We start from the raw sequence: 12,654 nt of genomic DNA, 5'->3' as shown, positions 1-12,654 counted from the left end.
AATGTAGCTGGGCCTCGTCCAATCACTTAAAGGCCTTAAGAGCAAATATGAGGTTTCCTGAATAAGAAATTCTGCCTTAAGAGAGCAGCCTCAGCTTCTGCCTGCACTTCCAGCCTGGCTTACCAAGACGTTTCAGACTTGCCAGCCCCCATGATCCTGTCAGCCAGTTCCTTAACATAAATGTCTATCTATCTAGTGTGAAAGGAAAATAAATCTCAGGACCCCAACGTCATGAGCCTAGGGAAATGTCAAGCCGGGAACTACATCAGGCAAACCTGCCTCTCATTTATTCCTCAATAAGATAGCTGCAAAGTTTTTTTCTTTTTTTAATTCCCTACAAGGACATTCCTTGCAGGCCTAAAGATCTTTACCCTAAAACAGTTCTGTTGACTTTCACCTTGGCATTGTAAACGGATAGCTTATCTTCCCAGGTGCAGGACAGAAAATCATCCCTCTGCTCATCTGAGACAAATGCATATCTGATTGCTTCCTCTGCCCTATTTTTTATGTAAAAATGCAGATGAACTGAGCCAGACTCAATTGTGTGTTCAGTGAAAAGCTGATCAAGGACTCAGAATACAGCCTTTTGTCTCTTATCTACCTATGGCCTGGAAGCCCTTGCTTTGAGTTATCCCAACTTTCCAGACCAAACCGATGTACATCTCACACATGTTGATTGATGTCTCATGACTCCCTAAAACGTCTAAAGGCAAGCTGTGCCCTGACCACCTTGGGCACATGTCCTCAGGACCTCCTGAGGCTGTGTCACGGGGATGTCCTTAACCTTGGCAAAATCAACTTTCTAAATCGATTGAGACCCGTCTCAGATACTTTGGGTTCACACACATTCTCTCTCTCTCTCTATCTCTCTCTCCTCTTTCTCTATCTCTATCTCTCTATCATCTATCAATCTGTCTATCATCTATCTATCTATCATCTATCATCTTACATCTACTATCTATCACCTATGTATCTATCATCTATCTAATCTATCATCAATCATCTATCATCTATCAATCTATCTATCACCTATCATCTATCATCTATCATCTATTTATCATTATCTATCTATCATCTATGTATCATCTATTTAATCTATCATCTATCAATCATCTGTCATCTATCAATCTGTCTATCATCTATGTATCTATCATCTATTTATCTTTCTAATCATCTATCATCTAGCACCTATCGTCTATCTATCATCTATCCATCTATCATCTGTCTATCTACCATCTATCATCTATGTATCTATCATCTATTTATCTAATTTATCTATCAATCATCTATCAATCTATCATCTATCTATCACCTACCATCTACCTATCTGTCATCCATCTATCATCTATTTATCATCTATCTATCATGTATGTATCATCTATTTATCTAATCTATCACCTATCAATCATCTATCATCTATCAATCTATCATCTATCACCTATCATCTATTATCTGTCTATCATCTATCCATCCATCCATCCTGTATTGGTTATGTTTCTTGGGAGAACCCTGACGGATCTGACAGAATCTTTCCCCAGCCGTAGCAGCTTCTCACAGGGGGAATCCCTCCTTGGGGATGTGCCCTCACCTGCAGTAGTTGTGGTTCCCCAGGCCCAGCCTGATGGCGTCTGGCCTCCGCCCGCTGTAGGGCTTCTGGGCCAACGCGCTGCTGTTCCAGTTGGTGCACTCGGCGCCACTCTCCGCTGTGCTCCACGTGCCCCTGTAGCTGATGCCCTGGTCCTCGTAGCAGGTGGCCCTGGTATCTGACGGAGAGCAGGGCATGGATGCCTCACATGGGAGTCCCCTTTCATTCAGCCCTCAGGAGGCTCCCCTCTCTGCCCTGTCCTCCCCCAGGTCTGATGCAGGCTGGCTCGGAAGCCACAGGCTGGGTGGCAAGGGTGCCAGCCTGGATTCAGGGTCACACCTAGGCTCTGCTTGCTGTGTGGCACTGTGCTTCCTGACCCATGGCAGAAGCACCTTCCCTATCCCTGGCCCCACTTCCCTGGCCCTGGGATTTCAGCTCGTTTCACGTGCTCTCACCTACTCACCTATTTCACAGCACTTCCCAGCAAATCCTTCGGGGCACTGGCACACGAAATCTGAGAAGTACAGGGCCTGCTGGCAGGTGCCCCCGTTGAAACACCTTGGCTCGCTGCAACCTGTCAAGTATAAACAAGGAAGCCCCTAATGACAGCCTCCCTCTGTGTGCTCAGGCCATGGTTCCAGGAGCCCTGTCTACCACAATCCACACACACTCACGTCCTGCAGCGTGGAACACGCGTATACCAGTTCTGCATCCTACAAATACTGTTTTCATCCTGCCTTTGGTTGAAAAAAATCCATACATAAGTGGACCCTGCAGGTCAGACAAGTGTTGTTCAAGGGTCCCCTGTACTTTCAAAGCAGCTCCAAGGATGATGTGAGTTAAAATATTAAGAATGTGCTCTATGTGCCAGGCGCTGTTGTACAGTCTACAAAAATTAGCTAATTTAATCCTCACAGCAAACCATGAAGTGTGTACTGTTATTCCCACCTCTTTACAGATGAGGAAACTGAGGCAAGTGGGCATTTGCCCAAGGTCACTTGGTCTCGCTCCCTTTTCTGCTCGTATCTTCACCTCCGCCTAAGGCCGAACAGGCCTGGAGGCTCCTTTTGAAGATTTGAACTTTCCGGGGACCATGAAAGACAGGGCTCATGACTGGACCCCTGAACTCGAAGTCTCAGCTTGAAGTCGATTTGTACTGGGCTTTTCTGTGTTTTTGTTTTTGTTTGTGTTGTTTTGTTTTGTTTTAGAGGTGAGGGCTTGCCCTGTCGCCGAGGTTGAAATGCAGTGGCGCAATCGTAGATTACTGCAGCCTCCAACTCCTGGGCTCAAGTGATCCTTCTGCCTCAGCCTCCCAAGTAGTTGGGACTACATACCAGGTCTGGCTAATTTTTTTTTATTTTTTGTAGAGACAGGGGACTTGCTATGTTGCCCAGATTGGTCTTGAACTCCCGGGCTCCAGCGACCCTCCCACCTTGGCCTCCTAAAGTGCTGGGATCACAGGCATGCACCACCTCCCAGCCTCAGTACATACTTTTGACAGGCACCGAGTGGCACTGTGCCCTGCCACTGTTGCACCAGCAATATTCCACCCGGTTGCTTCTGAGCACAGGGCGCAGCCATGACTGATGTTGCTGGTATATCATCTGCGTTTTTTCATCTCTGCAGATCACTATGAGAAAAGACAGGCCAGCCTCATCAGAGTATGACTCAAAATGAAATGCTTCACTACCCTTGCACCTACTGAGAAAACTCCCTCACTTGCTTTCTATAGACTCCATTGCATACTCCCTTATTGAAGAGACACAACTGGAAGACAACAAGATAACGAATACTGGCCAAACACGGTGACTGATGCCAGTAATCCCAGCACTTTGGGTGGCCGAGGTGGGCGAATCACTTGAGGTCAGGAGTTCGAGACCAGCCTGGCCAACATGGTGAAACCCCATCTCTACTAAAAATACAAAAATTAGCCAGGCATGGTGGCAGGTGCCTGTAATCCCAGCTACTCAGGAGGCTGAGGCAGGAGTATTGCTTGAACCCAGGAAGTGGGGGTTGCAGTGAGCCGAGATTGTACCACTGCTCTCCAGCCTGGGCGACAGAGCAAGACTCCATCTCAAAATAAAATAAAATAAATTTGCATTTCTTTTCTGAGTGCCATTGAGTATCTTCTCATATGATTTATTTATTTATTATTTATTTATTATTATTATTTTTGAAACAAAGTCTCACTCTGTCGCCCAGGCTGGAGTGAAGTGGCACAATCTTGGCTCACTGCAACCTCCACCTCCTAGGTTCAAGTGATTCTCCTGCCTCAGCCTCCCGAGTAGCTGGGATTACAGGTGCCCGACACCATGCCCGGCTAATTTTTGTATTTTTGGTAGAGATGGGGTTTCACCATATTGGACAGGCTGGTCTCGAACTCGTGATCTCAAGTGATCCACCCGCCTCGGTCTCCCAAAGTGCTGGGATTACAGGCATGAGCCACCGTGCCCAGCCTAATTTTTTCTTTTCTTGTCTTTCTCTTTTTCTTTTTTTCGAGGGTCTCTGTCACCCAGGCTGGAGTCCAGTGGTGCTGTCTTGGCTCACTACAACCTCTGCCTCCCAGGCTCAAGCAGTCCTCCTGCGTCAACCTCCCAAGTAGCTGGGACTACAAGTGCACACCACCACACCCAGCTAATTTTTAAATTTTTTTGTAGAGGCGGGGTGGGGTGGGGGAGGCAGAGGGGTCTCACTATGTTGCCCATGCTGGTCTTGAACTCCTGGGCTAAAGCCATCCTCCTGGATCCGCCTCCTAAAGTGCTGGAGTTACAGATGTGAGCCATTGCACCTGGACTTTTTCTCATTGTAATTCACCAAAAAATATATATATGCATAACTGTCTACCAGAGTTTTTTATCCACATAAGTATTACCACACAGAAATGATGCATTTTTGGCCCCAAAGAAAATTGACATTTTAGACTTTGCAGAAAATGTGCTACTTCTCCAAGTATTTTTGGCATAATGAAAATAGTTGAAGTACTCCCATTAATATTTTCATGCCATCTTTCTGTTTTCAAGCCAGAATGCCAACTTAAAAAACAACAACTTTACTTTCAATTAATTAAAGAAGTAGCACGTGCCCACTGTAAGTCAGACCCTTGCTGCTTCTGAGGTCACTGAGGCCAGGATACCCTGGTAGGAAGCAGGATGCCATCCAACAACGAAGGCATTAAGAGTCCAGGTGTGACTCACTCTGGGGAGCGAGTCACCCTTTTTAACACCTTTACAAAGGGTATTGCAGAGTCTTCCAGACTCAAAGGAACTGGGTCGTGAAGGAGGGAAATCGAGGGCCTAAGTTGGTAGTTTTGGACCTGAAGCTGGGCCTCGCATTCCTCAGCCTTCTAGAGTCAACTCTAGATGTGGATTTAGAGACCCCACCATGTCTAGGGGTTGCCTGGGTGGGACATCCCAGTTGGGACATCCCGGTTGGATCAACAGAGGGAAATGGATACACAGGGATGTTGTTACCAAAGCTGCCGGTGCATTGTGGTGGGATCACAGCCCAGGATGAGACCCAGAGCATGGGGCTGGCCTCGGCCGTGACTGCCCTAGCCCTGCTGTTGGCGGCTGTGTGACCCTGGGCAAGCCACTTGCTCTCTCCTGGGCTCTGCCTTCTGATCTGTATAACCAGGACCTTGGGCCAGTGGCCGCCCCCCCCCCCAGCCCCCGCTAGGTTGTGATCCCTGACAGCCTGGCTCCTTGGCGGGGAACACCTGTTTCTGCTCCCCTCAGAATCAGAACCCGCCCAGTGGCCGCAGCTGATGGGAGAATGGTGCCGACACAGGCATCTCTGTAGAATTATGCTGCAATGGCACTGTCACACCGTAGGCAGGTGGTGGGTGGGAGAAGGCAGGTGGTGGGTGGGAGAAGGCAGGTGGTGGGTAGGTGATGCACTGTGCACCCCGCCCTGCCTCCCTCCCTGACGACCCCATGCACCCCTCAGCTTCACCCGACCTTGGTAAGATCTGGCTCCTCTTCTGAATCGGGCATGGATTTCCTGCGAAGAAGCCAGAGGTGGAGGAAGGATCAGCACATGCCAGGTGTACTAAGAGTAAAGGCGGCCAACCCAGAAGCCCATGCGAACCTGCCGGCCAGATACCCCTGCTCAGAGACCCCCTCGGGTAACTGGCCCAAGTGAAAGTCCATCTCCTGCCTTCTAGTCCAGTTCTTCCTCTCCTTCCTGACTGGCTCTGTCCAGAAGAGCTTTCTGCATGGTGGAAATGTTTTCTGTCTGTGCTGTCCATGACAGAAGCCACACAGGGCCACCGAGTGCTTTGAATGTGGCCAGTGGGACTGAGAAACAATTTTTAACTTTAATTATTTTAAATTTAAACAGCTGCACATGGTAAGTGGCCACCATATTGGGCAATGGAGTTGCAGCTGGCTGTCTACTCCACGCGGTCACCTGGCTCTCCCCGCTGTAGTGTCCTGTGGGAGAGGTGTGGTTAGTTTGGACTTCTGTGAGGCCCTTTATTGCTAGGCATTTTCAGAGAGTGTGTGTAGCGCTTCCATCTCAGCTAGAGAGTAGGCACCATGAGGGCAGCTTGCCTCTGCTGTGGCTCATGGCACTTGCATTGCCTTTTTCTTTTTCTTTTTTTTTTTTTTTGACACAGGATCTCAGTTTGTCACCCAGGCTGGAGTGCATTGGCGCAATCGTATCTCACTGAAGTCTCAACCTCCTGAACTTAAGCGATCCTCCCGCTTCAGCCTCCTGAGTAGCTGGGACCACAGGTGCATACTAGTACACCCGGCTAATTTTTAAATTTTTTGTAGAGACAGCATCTCACTATATTGCCCAGACTGGTCTCCAACTCCTGGGCTCAAGCGATCCTCCCACCTCGGCCTCCCAAAGTGCTGAGATTACAGGTGTGAGTCACTGTGCCCTGTCCTGCATTGTCTTTTATAAATACAGTCCACTTTGTATATCTGCAGGTTCCATGTCTGTGGATTCAACCAAAACAGAAAAATAAAAAATAATAATATAAGCTGGGCTTGTGGCTCACACCTGTAACCCCAGAGTTTTGGGAAGCCAAGTTTTAAGCCTAGGAGTTTGGTGCTGCAGTGAGCTATGATTGTGCCATTGCACTCCAGCCTGGGTGACAGAGTGAGACCCTGTTTCCAAAAAATATATAAATAAATAATACAACAATAAAAATAACACAAATTTAAAAATACATTATAACAACCATTTACATAGCATTAACATTGTACTAGGTATTATAAGTAATTTAGAGATGATTTAAAGTATACAGGAGGGTGTGCATAGGACATGCAAACTCTACACCATTCTATATGAGGAACTTGAGTATCCCTGGATTTTGGTATCCTTGGGGGTCCTGGAATAAATACCCCATAGATATGAGGGACAACTGTACTTTATGGATTAATTCGAATACATTCTTTAAAAACAGCTGCAAAAAAAGGCAGTCACAGGCAGGGAGTGGAATGTTAATTCTGCTTACTCAGGTCAAAATAAGTGCCTAGGGCCCAGCTACACACTGGGCCCCCAGATACAGAGTCTGCTGTACAGAAGGGAGTGTGTGCTGTGTGCTCCACAGCAATGCCAGCCCCTCGTCCCTGTGCCTCTCTGCTCCCTGACAGCATTCCCACCTCCGTGGCCCAGATGGACACAGACGCCTGGAGCCTCCGGAAGCATCGCAGCCTTGAGGGGCGGGACACAGGGATCCTGGACACCAACCTGGCTGGGCGAAGCGAAGACTGCTCCACACAGCAGCAGCACACAGCAGAGCCCTCTCTTCATTGCATCCATGATTGCTTCACAGCGTCCCTTAAATTCTGTAAGGAGAGAAAAAACAGCTTGATCACGGGGTGCGAGAGGTCCATGATGGCAACAGAGGAGGATAAGCCTCAATGTTGTCCTGTCTGGCTTCCTCCAGTGCCAGCCCCGCGGGAGAAACGCCAGACATGCATCTAGAAGAGGATTCTAGAAACTACGTATTTTTTATTGTTGCAAAATATACATAACACAAAATTTACCACCTTAACAATGTTAAGTGCACAGTTCAGTGGCATTAAGCACGTCATATTGCTGTGCGGCCAGCCGTCACCACCGCCCATCTCCAGAACTTCTCCATCACCCCTAACTGAAACTGTGTAGCCATTAAAGAATAACTCCCCATTCCCCTTTTCCCCAGCAGCCACGCTGCTACTTTCTGTCTGTATGAACCTGACTGCTCTACATACATCCTAGAAGTGGAATCAGACAGTGTTTCCTCTTTTGCGACTGGTTTGTTTCACTTTGCAAATGTCTTCAAGGTGCATCCATGCTGTAGCATGTCCTTTTTTTTTTTTTCTTTTAAGATGGAGTCTCGCTCTGTCGCCCAGGCTGGAGTGCAGTGGTGTGATCTCGGCTCACTACAAGCTCCACCTCCTGGGTTCATGCCATTCTCCTGTCTCAGCCTCCTGAGTAGCTGGGACTACAGGTGCCTGCCACCATGCCTGGCTAATTTTTGTATTTTTAGTAGAGACGGGGTTTCACCGTGTTAGCCAGGATGGTCCCAATCTCCTGACCTCGTGATCTGCTCGCCTTGGCCTCCCAAAGTGGTGGGATTACAGGCGTCAGCCACCGCGCCCTGCTGCCTTTTTTTTCTTTTTCCTTTCTCTTTCTTTTTTTTTTTTGAAACAAGTTCTGGCTCTGTCATCCAGACTGGAGTGCAGTGGTGGCATGAACACAGTTCACTGCAGCCTTGACCCACCAGGCTCAAGAGATCCTCCTGCCTCAGCTTCCCAGAGCTGGGACTTCAGGCATGTGCCACTGTGCCTGGCTAAGAGAGAGAGAGAGAGAGAGAGAGAGAGAGAGAGTGTGTGTGTGTGTGTGTGTGTAGAGACAAGGTTTCTCTATGTTGTCCAGGCTAGTCTCGAACTCCTGGGCACAAATGATCCTCCTTCCTCAGCCTCCCAAAGTGCTGGGATCAGGCGTGAGCCACCGTGCCCAGCATTTTTCCTTCCTTTTTAAAGCTGAATAATACTCCACTGTGGGATAGAACACATTTTGTTTATCCATTTGTCTGTCAATGCTGGGAGATAATTTTGCCCAGAGATTTCTGTGGGCTGAAGGGCTAGACCATTTCTGAGACATCTTGGCAGCCCAGAGACCACAGCGCTCTGGCTTGGTTTCCTGGAAGGGAATTCCTGCCCTGGGCTTGACTAGATGGAGCCGCAGTCATGTCCTCTTGGACTTCTGCAGCGGAAGCCATTGGGATTTTATTGCCAGCACATCATAGAGCCAGCCTGCCTTAGACTGCTCTGGTTCCTCCACGCAGGATGGAGCCTACTCCCCTGCCTGAGGTTCTCCCCGCAAAGCAGAGGCCCCCCAACCCAACCTCCACCCCCACCGCCCCCCCCACCGCTCTGCCAGAACATCTGTCTCCTTTTTCATAGACTGCAGCAGATCCGGCAATGTGCATATTTGCAAGAAGGAGGGGAGGCAAATGATGTTTGGTCGGAAGACTCAGATCTTCCTGGACCCCAGAGCCCCAGTTTCCATCTGCCTCTCCTCTGTGATCCTGCCCTCGGCAGCTAAAAGTAGGTTAGTCGGCCGGGTGTTATTTTGTGGTCTGGCGGCCTGTTCCCTCCTTCATCCACAAAAATTAAAGCATGGCATTTCTTTCCCTGACTCATTTCCCTTCGGTCACAACAACTTCAGGTCCCACCCTCCCCCTCCCCCTCCCCCGAGCGTCCTAGGGGCCTGGAGGCACAGGGGCTTCCAGGCCTTGCCTTGCTGCCTGGGTCCGGCTCTGGATCTTTGATTGTTACTTCGAAACGAACTCCCCCGTGGGAGGTGCTGATCACCCTCCTTGCCTCGCTACATTTCATGCCTGACAGATTCTCCCCGGGCTCCTGTGTCAGGCAGAGGGGCTTAGGGAGAGGGCGAGGGAGGCCTGCAGGAGGCTCCGGGTACAGCAATTCCAATGAGAAAACACAGCTCAGAGGGAGGCTCGCCAGCCTGGCATCCTCTCAGCGTCCCCGCACCTGTCCCATCAGGAGGGAACAGAAGTGCCATCTCCAGCCTTTGAGCCCACAGTGCCCAAGGTCTCCCTGGAGTGCGCTCTTTGGGTGTCCCTTTCTCCCCGGGAGGAAGCAGCTGTGCTACTCCCTGGCTCCAGGCAGTTTCAGAAGAAAGGGAGTCAGGAGCCGAGGCTACCCAGAACAGGAGTGCGGGGTGGAATCTTCTCATCACGGAGACTTACTCCAGATCTTCTCTTTCTCAGCTTTCCTCAAATTTCCTGTTTCTCAAAACTTCCCAAAATTCCTCTTAAATTCCCCTTTTAAATTTTATCCCATTACTTAATCTTGTAAAAATAGCTCATGTGAAACTCCCTCCCCATTTCTCCTTGATGTTCATGTATTTCTAGGTTGCCCCACTCCTTAATCTTAAGCAAGACCCAAGGTTGATGAGAGCTCCCGCCTCACAGGAATTGTGAATGAAACAGCAAACGAGTGAGTACAAGGAACTTGACCTTCTTCATCGTGCTGTCCACACCACCCAGCCCTCTCGATAGGCTCCTGCACTCCAGCCTGGGATACAGTTTGGGTGTTTTTTCCAGATGCCCACCAAGTTACTTCTTTATTTCAAGAACTCAAAGTCCTTCCAAACGGAATGCAATCCCAGATGCCGGGAAACTGCAATGTGAAGAGTGCAGCATGGACACGTTGGCATTGCCTAGGAACATCCCCCTTTCTGGATAACTAGGGGTGGGGGGACCAGATGGAGGAGGAGCACGACCTAGGGCTGGTCCACACATACCACCCGCTGCATCATGTTCAACCCTTTTGCAACTGAACAGTCTGAATAAGAGATAAGAGAGCAGGAGCATATTTTTGTCTTTGCTCCTGAGAGAGTTGGAGACTTGTCTCTTCTCTTCCTTGGCTTCCCTGGACCTTCCTGCACCTTGAGCTGATTCAATGCAAGTGAATCTCACCCCAGCAGGGCGATAGCTCTGTCTGCATCACACAGAGGCGATTCGAGCAGCTGAAAAGGCCAAGTGGGGTAAGAGATGACAAAGAAATGAGTCATCCGGCCAGCAGAAAAACAGTGCAGTCTGAAAACAAGAAAGAGAGAAGAGAGGGAGGAAAAATGAGTCCTTGTTTCGCCTTCGCTGAAGAGGTGGGCGTCGAGGTCTGGGGGCAGTGACGGGATGCAGAGCAGAGTGAAAGCCAGAACAATGGACTCAGACTCGGGACCGCAGGGCGTGGCTGGGATGGACTTTGGGCCTCACCAAAGGAAGGTCCATGAGTGCTCTGGCGAGACCCAGGTGAGAGATGACATTGGCGGAAGGGATGGAAGAGGCTCATTTTTATAAATAGAAAGACTTCTAATTTTGTTCTGTGTTATCTCCCTTTTGCTATATTTAGTAGCTTCTCAGGATCATCAAAGAACTGAAAAAAAAAACAGGCAAATGAGAAGAAGGAAGGAAAGGGGTAGGAAGGGAGGCACAGAAAGATAGAAAAGGAAAAAAAAAGAAAGGATGAAAGAAAGGAAGGCCCCAAGGTTGGCTGACTTTTGCTGGGCTGGAATCCAGAATCACTGTATGAGAGGAGAGGTGGAATGCTGGTCCCCAAGACCCCAAGGCCTAGCCCTGTCAGGCCACCCTAGCACACAAAGTTGATTTTTGCAGATTTGCAAAAGGCACCCTCTCTGTTGGATGAAGTTCAACAGTCTCAGGGCATGGCAGGTTGACAAAGAATCTGTGCAAATTAGAAAAAACAGAGTCCGTGGGTTGGCTGATAGAGTGCAGCCCAGATCTGAAGGATGTGTGTGTAGGCACCTGTGTGTAGGACACAGCCAGCATATCTGTGCTCGGCCAGCCCTGTCTGCTTCCAACCTGCATGTGCATCCTGCAGAGCAGCTCTGACCTTTCTGCCTGGAAGCCGTGTTTGGTCTGTTGGCTGTAGCAACCAGAGTGACTCTGTTCCCGGGCCTGCCAAGCAACCTGTGAATGATGACTGTTCTTGGGGAAAACGGGAACAATAGTCTGGTAACCAGGAAGTGGGGTACCGTGCTGTAAGCTCACTTTCCTGGGAGATGTACTGTTTCCCAGAGCCAAGGATGCATACCGTTTTGGCTGAGAAATTGATGATCATGCCAACCAGAAAGGTGGTGTTCATTTCTATGGTGGCCACATGGGGAAATGATGGTCGATGGGTACCAGTGAGTAACTGATTCTGGATTGGGCACAGCCCCTGGAAAGGAGGAGGCCAGCTGGAGGAGGGACAGAGGAAAGTCAGTGGGGTGCTGTCTCAGTGCCTGTGTATTACATCCCCCTCTATCTGCCTCTACCAGCCCCATCTTCCCTCCATAAAAACCAGCTCCTAGGAAAGGAACTAATCAGCTTGTTCACATAAGGTAAAAATGACTGAAAAATAATTAATATGCTGTCCTTCCAAAAAGCATCTATATCTTGAGACATAAAATCTCCTGCCAGCAATGCAAAACCAAGTGGGCTGGATGCTCCAAGGTTGCCTCCGGTGCTGACATCCTGCGGTTTCTGTTCTGTTGTAAGAACAAGCGATATGGGGAGTGTCACATGCAGTATAAACTGGGAAACTCTTACAAATGGCACTATAGTTCTATTGTTTCAATTATATAGGAAAGCGAGGCCACATGAGGTGGTTCACGCCTGTAACCCCAGCACTTTGGGAGGCCAGGGTGGGAGGATCACTTGAACCCAGGAGTTCGAGATCAGCCTGGGCAACACAGTGAGACTCTGTCTCTGTTTATTTTAATATAAAAACACTTAAAAAATAGATTATATGGCCAGGCACAGTGGCTCACACCTGTAATCCCAGCACTTTGGGAGGCCAAGGCTGGCAGAGCTCTTGAGGTCAGGAGTTCAAAACAAGCCTGGCCAACATAGTGAAACCCCATCTCTACTAAAAATACAAAAAAATTAGCTGGGCATGGTGGCAGGCGCCTGTAATCCCAGCTACTCGGGAGGCTGAGGCAGGAGAATCGCTTGAACCCGGGAGGCGGAAGTTGCAGTGAGCCAAGATTGCGCCACTGCAGCCTGGGCGACAGAGCAGGACTTCGTCTCAAAAAAGATTATA

The 12,654-nt window shown here is 49.1% G+C and overlaps 1 protein-coding gene across 2 annotated transcripts in view; it reads right to left on the bottom strand.

The window, feature by feature from the left end:
• Positions 1–12,654, bottom strand: part of PLAT (plasminogen activator, tissue type) — a 32,546-nt gene that overhangs the window by 10,661 nt on the left and 9,231 nt on the right. The window contains exons 2-6 of one of the 2 annotated variants that reach the window (XM_055349196.2): positions 7,286–7,383; positions 5,542–5,584; positions 3,078–3,215; positions 2,049–2,159; positions 1,589–1,763 (exon numbers count right to left, since the gene is read on the bottom strand). In XM_055349196.2, coding sequence (XP_055205171.1) covers positions 1,589–1,763; positions 2,049–2,159; positions 3,078–3,215; positions 5,542–5,584; positions 7,286–7,357 — 539 coding nt within the window. In that variant the 5' untranslated portion in view covers positions 7,358–7,383. The remainder of the gene's footprint in view (positions 1–1,588; positions 1,764–2,048; positions 2,160–3,077; positions 3,216–5,541; positions 5,585–7,285; positions 7,384–12,654) is intronic. The other variant, XM_055349197.2, reaches the window with a different exon arrangement.

Source organism: Gorilla gorilla, chromosome 7, assembly GCF_029281585.2.
Source record: "Gorilla gorilla gorilla isolate KB3781 chromosome 7, NHGRI_mGorGor1-v2.1_pri, whole genome shotgun sequence".
NCBI classification, from domain to species: Eukaryota; Metazoa; Chordata; class Mammalia; order Primates; family Hominidae; genus Gorilla; species Gorilla gorilla.
This window is presented reverse-complemented; position numbering and strand designations above follow the sequence as displayed.